General features: G+C 39.1%; 2 protein-coding genes across 2 annotated transcripts; both read left to right on the plus strand.

The window, feature by feature from the left end:
- The first annotated feature begins 558 nt into the window (after positions 1-558).
- LOC122770957 (stress-70 protein, mitochondrial-like) lies at positions 559-9,632 on the plus strand. Its single transcript, XM_044028192.1, has 8 exons — positions 559-607; positions 2,474-2,838; positions 4,898-5,125; positions 5,202-5,424; positions 7,342-7,436; positions 7,566-7,658; positions 8,942-9,082; positions 9,267-9,632. The coding sequence occupies exons 1-8, from the start codon at positions 559-561 to the stop codon at positions 9,351-9,353; spliced, it is 1,281 nt and encodes a 426-aa protein (XP_043884127.1). The 3' UTR covers positions 9,354-9,632.
- Positions 9,633-14,207: 4,575 nt separating this feature from the next.
- Positions 14,208-15,308, plus strand: LOC122770958 (dynein regulatory complex subunit 4-like). The gene has a single exon (XM_044028194.1). The coding sequence runs from the start codon at positions 14,208-14,210 to the stop codon at positions 15,306-15,308; it is 1,101 nt and encodes a 366-aa protein (XP_043884129.1).
- The last annotated feature ends 1,807 nt before the right edge of the window (positions 15,309-17,115 follow it).

The following is a 17,115-nucleotide window of genomic DNA, read 5'->3' on the forward strand; positions in this document are numbered from 1 at the left end:
TGAGCGTTCTGAAAGGGGCGGGATTAGCTAGCTATTAGAACTAGAACTATCATAGCTAGTTATTGAACTGCTATGATGCTTCATCCTTATGGTATTTTGACCAAAGCATGTCACTGACATGTTCATTAGGACACCAGGGAACTATTTTAATGGGGGAAATAGGGTATAATATGTCCCCTTTAAATATATTAGACTGTGGAATGTCAACATGTGTAGTATGTGTAGCACATGTTTAATCAAATATGTAAATTGGCGATATAAAGAGGGGCACCAATATAACAAAAATAATAATAAGCTTTATTTGTATAGCACCTTTCATACACAGAGTGTAGCTCAAATTGCTTTACATCTGGAACATGTAACACAGTAATAAAAAGAATCAGTCATTCCTCTTCGTTTATGATCTAATCCGCATATCAGAGCAGCAGTTGAATGTAGAATAATCTGAGAAAGTAGTCTACAAGATGAGTTAACTAAAGGCTCTCTTATGCAGGAATGTTTTTAGGTCTTTTGGTGTTTGATCTACAGAGGTAGGGTGTTCCATAGATTTGGGGCATAATGGATAAAAGCAGATTCTCCACTTTGCTGCTCCACAATTGCACTTTGGGTACAATTGAAAGATTAGCATTAAAGTCTGAGATCATTTACTATTTTTTACTAGGGTCGTTTCTGTGCTGTGATTTGATCTAAAACCTGATTGGAATTTTTCAAGGATACTGTTTTCGTTTAAGGTATTTAGCTGAATAAAACAACTTTTCTTTGAAAAAAAAAAGTTCTTTGCTCAGGTAGGTTTAGTATAGGCCTGTAGTTACTCAGATAGTTTGGTCAAGATTTGACATTTTCAGTTAAGGTTTCACGACCGTGGTTTTAAAAGCAGTCAGAAGTATAGACTGGTCGAGCTGGTCTGACTTATAATTTTGCTAAACTCAGATTGAGTAATAGTGCTAAAGAATCTTAATTTTGGAAGGCTGTTTTTTGGGTGTACTATCAAATTTATTACCTATGTTACCAATAGCCTCCTTTATAGAAACTACTTTGTTTTTGAAGAAATCTGCAAATTCTTCACATCTTAGAGAGGATGCCTGGCTGAGTGTGTCAAAGGGTGTTTGATGCAGTATCCTGTCAATGGTGGAGAGCAATATTCTAGATTGTCCACTGTTTTGAGCCATTATCTTAGAGAAGTAGATTCTTTCATTCTGAATAGCTCAATTTGCTATTTTTTCTTTTAGAATGGCCCGGTGAACCTGTAACTTAGTTTTTCTCCATGTTCTTTCAGCTTTTCTACAGGATCTTTTTAGGCCATGGATATTTCCGTTCATTGAAACAGGACACCTAGCTTACTATTATAATTTGGTCAGTAGAATTATTTAAAATATTGGGATGAATTTTAAAGTGTTTAGTATGACATTACACAATAATGGTCAGACATTTATATTGTTTACGTATTTTAGTATTTTAACATAAAATCAAGAATATAAAGAAATTTACACACCAATCATGTTTTATCAATTTGCGGTGTCATCATTTTCATTTTACAAAAGAAAAATATCACAATATGCATTCACGAATATCATTAGTTTAGGTCCCAATTATGTTTTGTCATCAATTTACTGCGGAGGTAAATTACAAGATTACAAGATGCAATCTGTATTATTGCTGTTATTCTAGTTTATAGTTTTCCTTTTCTTCTCCCTATACAAATGAGTTTTCCTGGGTTGTAAGCTGGAATGACATCATCAATAAAATACGTGACAGTTCAAAGTTCACTAGGCTCGTTTTTATGAACAAAAATAAAAGAAAAACTATTATCTATTTAGTGACTTTGTTTTTCAAAAAATAAATATGCGATATAAAACCAATCATAACTTTGTCTCAACAACACATAAGATGAAGGAAAACATCTTCAGGCATTTTGGAAAGCCTGAAGATGTGGCCTATAAACACACACCGCCAGGATTTCCATATAGGACATGTATTGTCCTGACCCGCTCCATGGCAATTTACCACAGGTGCACTGAAGGCACGGATCCGTGACTCTGGAGTTCTAAGGGTTAATAACCTTTACATGACGATTTGTTAGTAGGTGTAGCAATATTGAGAATTGTTTTGTAATAATTCTTACTGTTATAAAAAAACGAACCACATCCTTCATTCAGAAAATTAGGGCAATTAGGCACTGTTGTGTTTACAGTTGACACACCTAGACACCTTTTTGTGTTTTTGACTACAAATGTATACTATTTTTATAGCTGTGTACTTTTATGACCACCATTTGGTCCTCTAGGTGTGTTAACATAACTTTTTTAACCCTCCTCTTCCTCGTCCCTGTGTGTGTGTGTGTGTGTGTGTGTGTGTGTGTGTACGTGCTTGGTTTTTATCAAGTGTTAAACTTGATAATAAAAACAAAAAACTATTTCTTTGCGTACGGAAAATGTGTATATCTAAATGAAAGTAGAATATATTCAAAGTTAAGAAGCTGACAAATATCACAAAGTAGAAAATATTCTAATCCATATCAAATCGATTTGTGATAATAATCATTCAGAAACTACATTTAACAAAGCATCTGTGACATTGTCAGATGTTTTATTGGAGAATAAAACAATCTGTGTTTGCTCTCATTTGCAGACTGACATCAACCTTCCCTACCTGACCATGGATGCCTCTGGACCCAAACATCTCAACATGAAGCTGACCCGCTCGCAGTTTGAGGGTATTGTGGCTGACCTGATCCGCCGCACCATAGCTCCCTGTCAGAAGGCCATGCAGGATGCAGAAGTGTCCAAGGGAGACATTGGAGAAGTGCTGCTGGTTGGGGGTATGACCCGCATGCCCAAGGTACATAAATGCCACACTTTTCTATTTTGCTTTTTGTGTCAAACCAAACCGAGCCTGAGAAAAAACTAATGAAGCAAACCCTACTCTGAGTGGCCAGGTTTTTTTTTTCTCTAGAATGTTTTTCAGCAGTGATGCTGTTGTGCCCTATTCCTTGTATTCATTCCTTATATATAGCTTAACATGGTCTAGTACTGATCAAGATTTAGTCAATATAGACAACAGATCCATTAGTTTTATATGAAAGCTTTGTGTCAAGTAGTGTGGCCCAGCAGACATCATGACCTATTACAACCCACATTTAATTCCAAAAATCTTCCAAAAGTCTCTACCCAGCCCAACCCATGTCCTGACATGCTTGGGTCAGGTATCCACTCTCTACTGATTCTCGATCTTTTTTTCTCTATTTTAGTACAGATGAGTCTGCTGTTTTTAGACTTGTCTCTTTTAGTCTAGGATCATTGGTTTTATGTCATAACTCATTTAATTCCCATTTAGATTGTCTCCATGGCACAATACTGATATAATGTCCATTTGTTTGCATTGTACTAAAATAAGGCCTTATTGTCAAATTTAAATCCTTTATTAACAATATTAATGTAGCCATAACCAGTCAATTGGAAACTTATTGTAAAAAGAAGAGAAGTTATACATTTTACATGGAAGGCAACACTTTTGTATGAAGACCTGCTTGGCCTTTTATAGTGTGGTTCCAGTATGCTAATTCAATGCTTAAATCAAGGGTTTTCCACCACCAAATAGTGATGTTACAAACACGCCTATAGCTTTAGTTATCGCTTTTTCGCTCCAAATGAGGACGGAAGAGTTGCCTGTGTTAACAGAGTTGTCCTTATGATACATGCGGAGATGTCCTGTGCGATGCTACATGCGCACAACACAACTTACACACTGTGGTTTTCTTGTCGATATTGCGAGCATTGACAAAACTCACGGGGAACAAATAAGTATTTACACACTGGTGATTTCAGAGAAATGGGAGGGGGTTTGTGTTTGGTCAATATGTCGCCCAAATCAGCAGTTGCAATTGTTGCAATTAGTTGGCAGCAGCTTAGGGTTAGCAGGAGGAGGCAATGTGTACTTGTGCTTAGGGCTGGGTGATATGGACTGAAAGTCATATCTCAATATTTTTTAGCTGAATAGCGATGCTCGATATATATTGATATTTTTTCTGTGACGTAATTTGGGTTTCCCCCAAAGCATTATAGTATATTGGATTTTTTTTTTCCCAGAGGCAAACCCTTTATAAAATAAACAGCTCAAACTAATTTCTTTCCTGCATGACAAATATACAGTAATTAATTCAAAAATACAATACTCTTAAAATTTTAAGTAACAATAAGCACCTTTTCACTGACATATTTACTGCAATTGCACTGCTAACTGTTATTTGAAAAATAAAATAAACAACACAGATGAAAATATGACTGCACTAGTGTAGCACAATTCCACCTTTGCATTCGAAGGTCAAGATAACGGCGTTGTTTTGATCAATATTCGATTTATAATTGAGATGGTGACACCCCTACTGTACATACTGTATTAATTTAAAGATTACCTGACTTCACAGAAAGCAGATACATTTTTCCATGTGATTTATTCAGACAATATTTTTTGAACCTATCCAGACAATGCAACTTGTACATCAGCAAGAGAATTGATATTGTGGATTTATTATTTGGTCAGACCAATTAAAACCATTTTTAGGTTATTCTAGTTTGTCTTTTCGTAAGTTAAAGCTGTGTGGTTATAAGATTATGTGAGTAATTAAAATTAAATTTAATAGCCGTGTGGTATAGTATATAGACAGTTCAAAATGCAATGATTGTAATTGAGACAACTGAAGATGCTCAGCCTTAGCATTCATGTGGCTCAGGAATGTGGACATGTGTCCTCAAACTACCTCTGAATGTGGTTTCTGTGATTGAATCTGACAACACATTGGGAGTGGTCAGATTGAACACCCAGGATGGATGATAATGTGAAGAGTGTGACTTGCATTGACAACAGCATCATTTGAAACTCATTGTATGTTTTTGTGTAGGTTCAGCAGACTGTTCAGGACCTGTTTGGTCGTGCTCCCAGTAAATCTGTCAACCCTGATGAAGCTGTTGCCATAGGAGCAGCTATTCAGGGTGGTGTCTTGGCTGGTGATGTCACTGATGTGCTCCTTTTGGATGTGACGCCACTATCCTTGGGTATTGAGACTCTGGGCGGAGTCTTTACTAAACTCATCAACAGAAACACCACAATACCCACCAAAAAGAGTCAGGTACATACCCCCATACACACAAACACAACATGACATTAAACCTTGGTTATGACCACTCTGCTTCTGTCTGCGTCAGGTTTTCTCCACAGCAGCTGATGGACAGACTCAGGTGGAGATCAAAGTGTGTCAGGGAGAGAGAGAGATGGCAACAGACAACAAGGTGCTGGGTCAGTTCACTCTGGTGGGAATCCCCCCTGCCCCACGTGGAGTTCCCCAGATTGAGGTCACCTTTGATATTGATGCCAATGGTATCGTCCACGTCTCTGCCAAGGACAAGGGCACTGGCCGTGAACAACAGAGTAAGTTATCTCGGTGTGTTGAGGTAAAAATAAGAAAGACCCTCTGTTGCGGGGTCCTTGGTGACACCCTCCTCAATGATATGGCTTAGTTGAGTTTCAAGATGTTTATTCTCACCGTGCCCAAAGAACCAATGACAAAAAACAAAAATATTTACAAAATAACAAAAAAACAGACAAAGTAGAAATAGATGCAAAACAAACGAACAATAAAGAATAACCAAGCTATTTACAAATCCACAAGAGTTTTCTGTGTTGAACAGAGTTCCTCTTTAACTTTTTGCACTGCCTCTAAGTCAGACAAGAACAGTCAGGTGGTCACTCTCTCACAAAGAGTCCTATTGATTAGCTGGGATAGCTACGGCCCTGTTTGACTGATAGCAGCGAGGGAAACACCAGCGTCTCTGGTGAGTGTGCCTGTAAGTGCATCTGTTGCTAATAAGTGTGCACCCTCGCTATGGGGCTATGAGGAATAGATTATGGTTGTATTTATGTCAGATGCAGAGAAGCAGAGCAAGACGGGGAAATGATTGACGTGTCACGTATGTGGGTGACGTGTGTGCGCGTGCACAAACTGCCCTCACTCAATGAGGAAACCGCTCCGTCACATCATCATCCCTTCTCGAGGATTGACGAGGTGCAGCAATCTGGAGAGATAGTCTGTCGCTACATTAGTCTTGCCTGTCCTGTGCTGGATGGTGAACTTGAACAGTTGCAGTGAGATGTACCATCTTGTGAGGTGACTGTTGTGGTCCTTCATAGAGTTTATCCAGATGAAAGGTTGCAGTGGGCCCTGCACATCCCAACCATACAACAGTTCAAATTGGGCAAAGCCAGTTGATGCCTGGGGAACTTCATGGTATGCAAAGAGCAGAAAGGGTAGCCAGCGGTCCCAGTCCTTTCTGGTGTCATCAACAAACCTCTGGAGCATCCTCTTTAGGGTCTGGTTGAACCTTTCCACAAGGCCATCAGTCTGTGGGTGGTATGGTGTGGTTTTGATTGCAGAAATGCCTAGTTCTTTCTGTTAGAGCTGACATAGAACATGTCACAACAGACAACAACACAAAGGACAACAATGGAGGACATCAGCACCTCTTTTTTGCTTGGTTTGTGGCTGTGTGTCTCAACAAGATGTCAAGTGTTGTATGAGAATAGACTGCAGGCGTTGAAGAAAAAAAAAAGTTTATTGATTACTTTACTTACTTACTTTAAGTCTGGCCACAGTCACTCTAATGTCGCCTACAAATTGTGCCAGATGACCATATCCACCAGGAGCTAATTACTTATACTTTATAATTATCATTGTGCCGATGGTCATCATGATGGAGAGCCACCTTCGTAATGCCACGCCCCCAGGATGTGTGTGTGAGGAGCTGTGTGTGTACTGAGTGTAGCATGTGACGTCAGAGGTGCGTAGGTGAAGCAGGAAGTAATGTGTGCCGTGTATCTATATTGGTGAGCTGTAGGTGAATATCTCTGTCATCATTGGAGTTATTTTTCTTATTGTTGAGAGCTGCACAATAATAGGAGTGGCCGTGTATCACCCTGCAGTGCAGTGAATAAAGTGCCGTTCTTCGACGCAGATGAACTCCTGTGGTTTAGTGCGTTGTTGCCATAACAAGCTTTTCTGAGCTATCGGTCTTCGGAGGTATCCTTACTATGGTTCGCGGGTCTGCCAGCTTGGTTGGTAACATACAGCGCAGATCATGAACTCCCCATGACATTCACTCAGATCCCCTGCACTTCATCGCGACTGTACTGGATTGTCGTCATAAAGCTCATTATTTGGATGTGGGGAGTGCATCGAAATGATCCAGGCTGCGTTAGATACGGAGAGCCCACTTGGAGACGGAGAAGAGCACAATGCTATCCCTTTTCATGTTGTTTTGGTGTATTTTAATCCTCTTTTCTCGTCCTCAGTTGTGATCCAGTCATCAGGAGGACTCAATAAAGATGATATTGAGAATATGATCAAGAATGCTGAGAAGTATGCAGAGGAAGACAGGAGGAGGAAGGTGAGGATCCCAAACATGTCTGAATGTTGAGATGAAAACTCAGCTGCTCTAAGCAGTTGTTACTGCAGATAGTATTAATCTATATTAAGGCAATGATCCTTTTAGCCAACTGTGATTAATTGCATTTAGGACCGAGTGGAAGCCGTCAACATGGCCGAGGGAATCGTCCACGACACGGAATCAAAGATGGAAGAGTTCAAGGACCAGCTTCCTGCTGATGAGGTAAAACTCTTGTAACCTGACGATTACTTCATACTGTCTTCAGCCAGTGTTTCCCCTACCATTATATTAGGGAGGCACACCCCCTTGAAGGTCAAGTTAATTTTATTTTCTATGTAGAGCCAGATCACAACAGAAGTCATTTAAGTTTACCTTACTAAAACAGGTCTATACATTTTATTAAACAAACTAAATTGCCTTATGTTCATGTCATTTACATGCCGTTTCTGTTTCTACATGGTCGTGTGTTTACAATTCTCATCTGCAAATGTTAAGCAAGGACATGTGTAAATAAAACAGCATGTTAAACGATATATCTTAACATATCTAAGAGTGCAGCAAGTAAACGACAGTAAACGGTGCACTGAGAGAGAATAGGGCTCACACATCAAATTCCTCCAAAAAACTGATTTCGGAAATCTTTCAAGCTAACTGTGCGAACAGTGTATTGTGGAATGTGCACTGAGAACTTTGAGAGTGTGCTAGTCACGCTTCAGCTTGTCAGTAAAAACATTTTCTTATGTCATACATTAAATAATATAAAGTGACAAGAATGGACTATGAGTATGACAATTGCCGATACCAATATATTTGTTCAATCACCCAACCCCAGATCACAAGATTTTTTCTTAGGTATTCAGTCGCAGGCTGGATTGGTAGCTCTGGGGGGCTTGGGGAAGCACTGCTTCAGCACAGTGTGTGTTGGATTCAGTCCAAGATTTAAAGAATTTTATTTGTCCCAGAGAGGTAACTTAAGGCACGTAGAGCAGATATACACATTTACAAGAGACAAACAAAAGATGGCTTTTTGTAAGAATAAATAAATGTATATATCTAAATATAAATAAGAACCAATTGTAAGAAAAAGAAGAATTTTTCAGAGGGTGCACAGTTAATATAAATAGGGGTCAAATCTGATACAAAAGTCTTATATTGCATGCTTCACTATGCAGACTGTGAAAATGTAAATAAAGATCAGCAAAAGCATTTAGCTGAATCCTGTCTGGGCTGTTGAGTTCTTCTTTTTGGGTGATCGTTGGGTGAGTTGGAGAATTATGTCTTTGAAATGACTCGGCACAAATGTGTTAACATCTTCATAAGTGGTCTAAAATTACTGTATTGGACTAATATCTGTATCGGTAGAAAAAAAAAGTATTGTCCCACCCCTAGTGTTTGTACCACTAAGATAGTCTCAAAGAGCATATAAACATGTTAAAGTAGCTTAAGTATACGTTTTGCTCATGTCGTCACACATGACCCAGTTTAATATGTTCATGTTTCCTCAGTGCACCAAACTGAAGGAGGAGATATCTAAGGTCAGAAATCTCCTGGCTAACAAAGACTCGGAAACAGGAGAGAACATCAAACAGGCAGCCACCAGCCTGCAGCAGGCATCGCTCAAACTCTTTGAAATGGCCTACAAGAAGGTAGGAAACACTGACACTTGAAATGGATCTTATCAGGAAATGCAGCAAATGTATACAATATCTTTAAACTATTTAAGTTAGTAATTCTCACAAAAAGAAATAATTCTGCAATAGTTAGGAAGTGATTGGGTACAGACTCGTTTCACAAATGACTTACCTGTAAACTTCTCCTTTCACCCCACAGATGGCAGCAGAGCGAGATGGCAGCAGCAGCAGCAGCAGCAGCAGCTCAAACTCGTCGGAGGGAGAGAAGAAAGAAGGCCAGCAGTAGAGGGATCCACTCCGTTGTCTCATGGTTTCCATGACAACAGAGGACTGATGGGTTCCGGGGTGGGCTGGGTGGGTAAGGTGGAATCTGGAGCAACCAGGTGAATCATATTCGTTGTCATCGTGCTGTATACCTGCCACATGGTGTGTGTGTACATGTCGAGAGAAGGAGGAGTTGACAGTGGAGGTGGTCTTTGTTTTTTTTCTTGGGTACAATGGTTATATTATTGGAAAATTAAAGAATTAAATAAGAAATGTTTTTCTAATAAAATCTGGAATGTGACACTGACTTGTGGGAATTTATGTTATATTGACATTATTTCAGGCGGTAGCAATGTGCAGTACAGGCCAAAGAAGTGTATTAAAAGGGTAATTTGAGGCTTTTTTAAGTTTTGTTAAATCAGTTGCAAGCCATGTGGCGGTGTAGTGGCTATCACTGTTACTATTTGATATTCTATTGCAGAGACTGGAGCAGACTCTTGGGATCACAGGTACTGCCCTCTGCTGGTTTAAATCATACTTATTTGATAGATTACAGTTTGTTAATGTGAATGAAAATGCCTTATTACAAACAAAAGTTAATTGTGTTATCTCTGTGTTAATTGAGTTTCACAGGGCTCAGTACTTGGCCTATACTTTTTACCTTATATTATCTTCTCATCGTGCATTACACTGGCAAATAGGGCACAAACTCTGTCCAAATAGCTGAGCAACACTCGCTCAGAGACTAACTTGATGACTGGAAGTATCTGACTTAGATGAACACATTAACACAGCTACATTCCGTCTCAAATATGTAGGAGAAGGCTTCCTCATGATGGGATGGAGTATGGATTCACATGTACGACAGCTTTATATTGAAGAGTAGATGTATTTGTAGGTGTGCATTCCATTGCGTTAAAAAGTAACCAGGAAATTCCTCATGGGGGTCACGAGCATGACCCAGGACAGTTTTAGGTTAATAAGGCCTTTTGAAGAAATGTAGATACTTCCTATATTGGAACTAAGGGGTCCCGAGGTCAAACCTGTTGTTGATTCGCTAAACATTTACGATCATGTGTTATATAGGAAGTGGATGTTAGAGAAGCCCTTAAAAGTATGAATTGTTCAGTGATTCGTCAGGAACACATTCTCCCGAGATGCTGCAGTGCTCCGTCTGATGCTTGACAACCAAATAAAATCCCTTTTGTTCGGTACAAGTCTTGTGTCAGAGGGGTTCTTTCTACACCATCAACTCATCACCTATTGTTCGTAAGAAGGAGGAAGTCTGGCTAAAACGACATTTTGGTGTCCTGACGGGGTATTTTTGCTCGGGTCAGCAGCTCTGGTGGCCTCTTCAGGTGGACCCACTCTCACTCCTAGCCAGCACTTAAAAAGGGTGAGTGTTTTTCTCAGTGGGAGCCAGTGAGAATTTGTTGATTTGGTTTGCAGCGGTTCTGTGGACACACTGAAAAGAATCATTTGTGTGGGGACAGGCTGCGGTGTGTTGATGGTGTAGAGGCCTCATCTAAATTTGCTTTTATTTAAGTATAAATGGAAAAAAGGGGGGAGCTAGGTCCCCTCTAAGAAGTGTTAAGAGAATACGGAATTAAACATGACATGTTAAACAGAATTGTGAATTTAAGAAATGTAAAGAATAAGAAATTAGAGAAAATGAGGCTAGTAATTTGTGAAAAGTGAGCTAATGAGTAACAAAACAGTATGATGAATATACGGTGCCAGATTTCAAAAGAAACTAAGTCATGGTTTTCATCTACTATGTGAAAATTGAGCATAAATTCGGTAGGGACAATCTAACCTGTTGGGAAATCTAAACGGTAGTGAAAAGGAGATAAAAAACTGTGCACAGGTGTATATTTTAGAGGATAAAAGTAAAATCTCATGCATGGGTTTATTTAACCAAAGAGAAAGAGAGAGATTAAAAAAGTTAATATAATGAGCAGCAGTGACTCGACTATTTGTATACTACAAGGGAATAAAGTCCCTGTAAGTCATGTACTTTGGGCGGAAAGCGTGAAAATTGGGCTAATGAGTAACAAAACAGTAAGTTAAATATACGTTGCCACATTTGGAAAGAAACAGCAAGACATGATATTCTTCTACTAAGTGAAAATTGAGCATAGAAGTTGTAAAACTTAAGTTGAAGAGAGGAAGAAAAGGAAAATGGAAAGAAGTGAAATCCCATGCATGGGTTTATTTAATCAAAGAAGTGAAACTGCAGATGAAAATAGATGATGAAAGTTGAGGTTAATAGTGTGCACACATGGAGAAGAAGTCTATCAAGGATAGATAATCATAGAGAAGCCAGGCCAGGAAACAAAATTCAGTAGGAAAAAAAGCGGTATGCAAATGGATCGATCCTAGATGACTGAGAGCAGAGGATGAGAAAAAGAGAAAATTTTAACAAAATGTGTTAAAACTTAAGATTTAGACTAAATGTTGTCTTGTGTTGGTCTGTGATGCTTTAATGTGTGTGCCATGGCTTTGTGTTGTTTTATGTGTGTGTTGACATAAACTCAGTCTTCAGATCTTGAGGAGGAAAAGCTGTTTTTGACATGAAGTCTGTGCTGAGGGAGAGATGGTCCTTTACAGTGACGAGCAAAATACCAAATTTTATTAGGGATTTGTTCATAATAGTGGATGCATTATTAATAAATAAGAAAATAGACATTTTCTTAGAGTATAGTCTGGGCAGACATTATATGTAGAATATTTGGAAAGAAAAAGAAAAAACTGGGAAACATTTATAATCCAGAAGGAGTAGGTTGCAAACCGGGATTACTCTGTTCACATTCGACCAAACTCCTTTAAAAATCACTAATTTTCTGGCGCAAACGCTGAATTTTGTTGACAACATGGATAAGGATAAGAGAAAAATGTCAGAAAAAGTGTCTCGCTGTGTGTCTCGCTGTGCTTCTTTAGCAATAAAAGTACTTGTAAAAAGTGTAGCTTACTGGCTGATGGAGTCGAGGCTTAGTGAGGTAGAAACTCAGCTTCGCACCATAGAAGCTATATCAGTTAGCCAGTCCCCTGTAGTCGGTGCAGACCACATAGCATTAGCTCCCTCAGCAGCTCCCCTCCAGCCGGGAGACAAACGGGGCAGCTGGGTGACTTGTAACTTGATATAGTTGTTGTCTGCCCCTGGTCTCTCTCTCTGTCTTCTGTCTCTACCCCACCTCTCCTCTGTCCCCCATTTTCCTTTCAATCCAACCGGACGAGGCAGATGACTGCACACCTCTGAGCCTGGTTCTGTCATAGATTTCTTCCTGTTAAGAGGGAGTTTTTTCTCTCCACTGATGCCTAGTGCTTGCTCATTGTGTGAACTGTTGGGGTTCTCTGCTCTCCTTGATGTTGTCTATGTACAGTGCCTTGAGATAATGTATGTCATGATTTGGCGCTATACAAATAAAATTAAATTGAATTAAATCTTGCACAGTACTACTTTAATTAAGAGAGCCATGAAAGCTCCCCTGTTGATAAATTATTATTTATAACAGCTAGAGAGATATCTGTCACTCTGAGTCTATTCTATAAAGCTATGTATTTCACACATCCTGTTGGGTTACAGAGGCTTAAAGGCACATAGGAAAAGGAGCTAAACCTCACAATTGATGATGAAGAATGGAAGGATTTCTGGAGACATGCTAAATCAATTTCAGCCTGCAATCGCACCAAAGCAATACAGTTAAAGATTATACACATAATGCACATATCCTCCAACCGCAGGCATCACTTCAATCCTACTCTCTCTCCCATGTGCCTTAAATGCAAGATAGAAATTGCTACCCTAACTCATTGTTTTTGGTCATGTTTGAAACTGCAAATGCACTGGGCTAATGTGTTATCCGAAATAGAAAAGATATCGGGCTTAGAACTGGAGATGAACCCTGTCTCTCTCATACTGGGCCGACGCTTAACATCCAACATAATAAGAGGTTGGGAACGCCTCGGGATCCCTCAGTCGGAGCTAGTCAATGCGGCTCAGGAAAAGGAAGTTTGGGGTCCCTTGCTGAAACTGCTGCCCCCACAACCCGGCCCCGGATAAGCAGAGGATGATGATGATGATGATGATGATGATGATATGCAGCAGGGAAGAATATTTTATTACAATGGATTAATGAAAAAGTACCAAATGTTAAATGCTGGCAAAGAGTGGTGTTTGATCTAGTGTCATTAGAATACCTTACATGTATATTACATTCAAAAACAGACCAATTCTATAAAGTATGGGAACCCTATTTGAACTATGTAGAGCGTGATGTCTCTAATATCATGCTGCAAGGATTTTCTTGACTGCTCATACCGCACATTATTAGTATTATTTATATGGATCTGAGCTGGTGTTTTGTTTTGTTTTTTTGACTTGTTTGTCTTGTATTGTTTACTTGTATGTTTTGTTTTTTATTTCTGTGTACAATATTGTGTAATTATACTTTACTTGTAACAGTGAAAAGCTAATAAAAATATTGTGAGAGTGTTCCTAGTTATTCCATGGCTGGGCATATTTGTTCTTGCCTCAAAAATATATATATTTAATCTACATTATAATTCTTCCTCTAATAATATTTAACAGGCCGTACACCAAGAGATGTTGCAGCTCTTGGTGTACAGCCTGTACAGCTGCCCGTACATTATCGATGACAATGTTGTGACATATTCAGTTATGACATAATGCCTTTGAACAACAGGATTCCGAAGTATGAGTCTCACGTTCCACAGTTTGAAGGCTTGGAGATAGAACAGTGAGGTGATATAGAGGGCGTTTCTGCAATGTGACTGATGCCAACTGCCGTAAAACACCAAGAACACCCTCAAGAACTACAACTGATTCTCTGTTTTATATGAGCTGTAAAACACAATGCCTCCGAAAAAGAAAGGTGCGGGTAAAAAGCCTGCAGAAGTAGACAGACAGAACCTGGGGGGGCTCATAGAAGAGGTTGAGCACCTTCGTAAGGAGCTGGATAAGGAGAGGAAAGATAAAAACTACTTTCAGCTGGAGAGGGACAAGATCCACACCACTCTGGAGGTCACAGAAAGAGAGCTACAAATATTTAGACTAGAACTGAAAAATTTAGACACTGAGATAGAAGAGGATGAGCGGTGGCATCAAGCAGAGATCGAGCTGTACAAGCAAAAGGCAACATACCTCCTACATGTACAACAAAAGACAATCTCTAAGGTAAAATCTAATTTTTCCATCTCCACTAGCCAGCGATGGGAAGAGCAAAAACACCTAGAGACTGAGCTCAAAAGCACAATACATTCTACCATGAAAAACGTGAAAATGGATTACGACCATATTATCAAGGAGCTTGAACTGAAACATGAGGAGGAAAAGATTCAAACAAGGAACAAATTTGAGGAGCAACGTGCAGAAATTCGAGCCACCAATGAGAAAAGATTACAATTGAAAGAGTTGGAGGAAACAAGGAAGGAGGAGCTCAGTGACATAAAGGATCAATGGAAGCGGCACATTGCTACGCTCATAGAAGACCACAACAACTCTCTCAAAGCTTTAAGGGAGTGCACTACAGACATACAGCCCACAGTGGATAATTGTGAGTCACTTAAGACAGCTATGGACAAAATGAATATGTCACTAAAGCAGAAAAACACTGTGAAAAAAAATATTTTGGAAGATAATAAATGTCTTGCTGAGCGTCTCCTGAAGGTCGACAAGGACGCTGTTCAAAAAGAGCTAAAAGTCAACATACTCAAAAGTATTCATTCTACCGTCTATCAGAACTTCAAAGAAAAGCAGCTGAATGCTCGCAAAACAGATTATAAAGCACTGAAACAGAAATTCAGAAAGCTTCAAATGGAAAGAAATGAACTCTGCAAGTCATTGTCTCAGGAAATTATAGAGATGAAGCATATAGCAGGTCTGAAGAGTGTGCAGCTGGAGACAGAGCTGAAAGCCACTGAAGATCGCCTGGAGATGCAAACTTGTTCTAACTAATAACACCATCAACTTCAAACTAATTTAATTTGAAAGGTTTTGTGATATTGCTATGATGTTATAATTTTTTTGATTGATTGAACATAATCTCTCACAGATGTTTGGAATATCAAGTGACAGCTTCCCTGACTTGCTTTTATGGTCACTGCTTGTTTTCCCTGATTACAGGCATGCACAGTGAACATGTGACCTTAATACCCACATAGATCTAATTTATTTATTCTTTTTTAAAAAAGCTCCTTTTTATTTCCTTCATTTGATTTCCTTCCATTTTGACAGATTCTGACCCCAAAAACATTCTTTCTCTTTCGGCTTCACCCTTTAGGGGTCGCCACAGCGGATCATCTGGAAGGCAGCATTACATGTGTCAGTATACAGCCTGCTGAAAATGATTAGAAGACACCTTTTTGATATCAGTTGTTCCCATAATAAAAAAATGTAGCGATTTTAAAGAAAAAGAAAACTGCTGTAGTGTCTGCAATGCATTAGGTTGCTTATGGACAACTTATGGACTTATTGAGTGGACAAATATTGTTAGGATCAGGCTCCTGTCTTATACCTGCACGTGCAGCAGTGTTATTTTCGTGGACACATTTTGCTCTTAAGTGTCTGTAGATTTGGGAACAGACTGTGGAAAACACTCAAAAGGTTTTGCTGTTGTGGAGAAAATAATTGACAATGCAGACAGATGTGAAGTCCACAGCAGTGGAGCAACAGTCAAATAGTCTCTCCTGAGCTAAAATATAAACAATCTTTTATACTCCAACCTTCTCTCAGCACATCCCTCAATGAGAGTGCACCCATGTGTGTATGGCATTACTTAGGGCATTATCAGGAATTCAGCTGAAGCCACTCCCAACACTTTTGAGGGGTCAGCATGTCCTGTTGGTGCGCGTATTTTACTCAAAACATTGACTCATCCGATAACTTCAGGGAGATCTCTCCTAACCAACTGAGCAATGCTGTGATTTAACACTTAGGAAATGTTTTCCTGGCTCAGCTCCTTGTTTTGTTCACTGACCTTTGACCTTTCCTAATTTTACTTCCACATATGCCCCCTTTCAGAACGTACACTCTCATAAAAGACACACCCTGTATCTATGAAATATGATGATTTGTCATATATGAGTCAAGTGATATGTAACATATATTTGTATGTAAAAAATATGATATGTGGTATGTGATAACTAAACTCAATGTGAAATTATCTGTAATAATTCAGGACTGTCATGTGATAATCTTAATGTACAAAAACACTAATATTGGAGTAAGGTTTTTGAAATTCATTATGACTCACGCTGATCAAACATTTCAGTCTGTATCCTTCACACTATCAACATGTAGGAGTGAAAAAATTCTCCCTCAGTCCCCCCGTTTGGTACATTCCACATCATAAAACATATTATGATGTGGGGTCCAAGTCCCCCTTAGGGGGTGCCAGAGATCACATGGGGAGGGGCACGGAGCTTTGACTGCTCTGAGTTTGTGAGGTTAATATAATTATATTTGTGCATCCCAATCAGACACTGAATAATCAGAAGTCAGTATCATCCAAATAAAAACTATCATTTGTTTGGTCCACCTTTCAATTTATTAACCTATTTGTCCTGATCACGTTCCTGTTGTGTGAGAAACGTAAAAGTACCACACTCCCCGGGATCAAAAAAAGAAAACAAGGCAATACCTTGGTTTTGATTTAACGGAAGCACAGGACAGTTTTTATCTATACATTGTGAGAATAGGAAGAAAAACCTAAACTTTGTACTTTATTGTTTTTGTGTGCACACCCTGGACAAGGGTTCGGGTC

The sequence above is a fragment of the Solea senegalensis genome, linkage group LG6 (assembly GCF_019176455.1).
Source record: "Solea senegalensis isolate Sse05_10M linkage group LG6, IFAPA_SoseM_1, whole genome shotgun sequence".
NCBI classification, from domain to species: domain Eukaryota; kingdom Metazoa; phylum Chordata; class Actinopteri; order Pleuronectiformes; family Soleidae; genus Solea; species Solea senegalensis.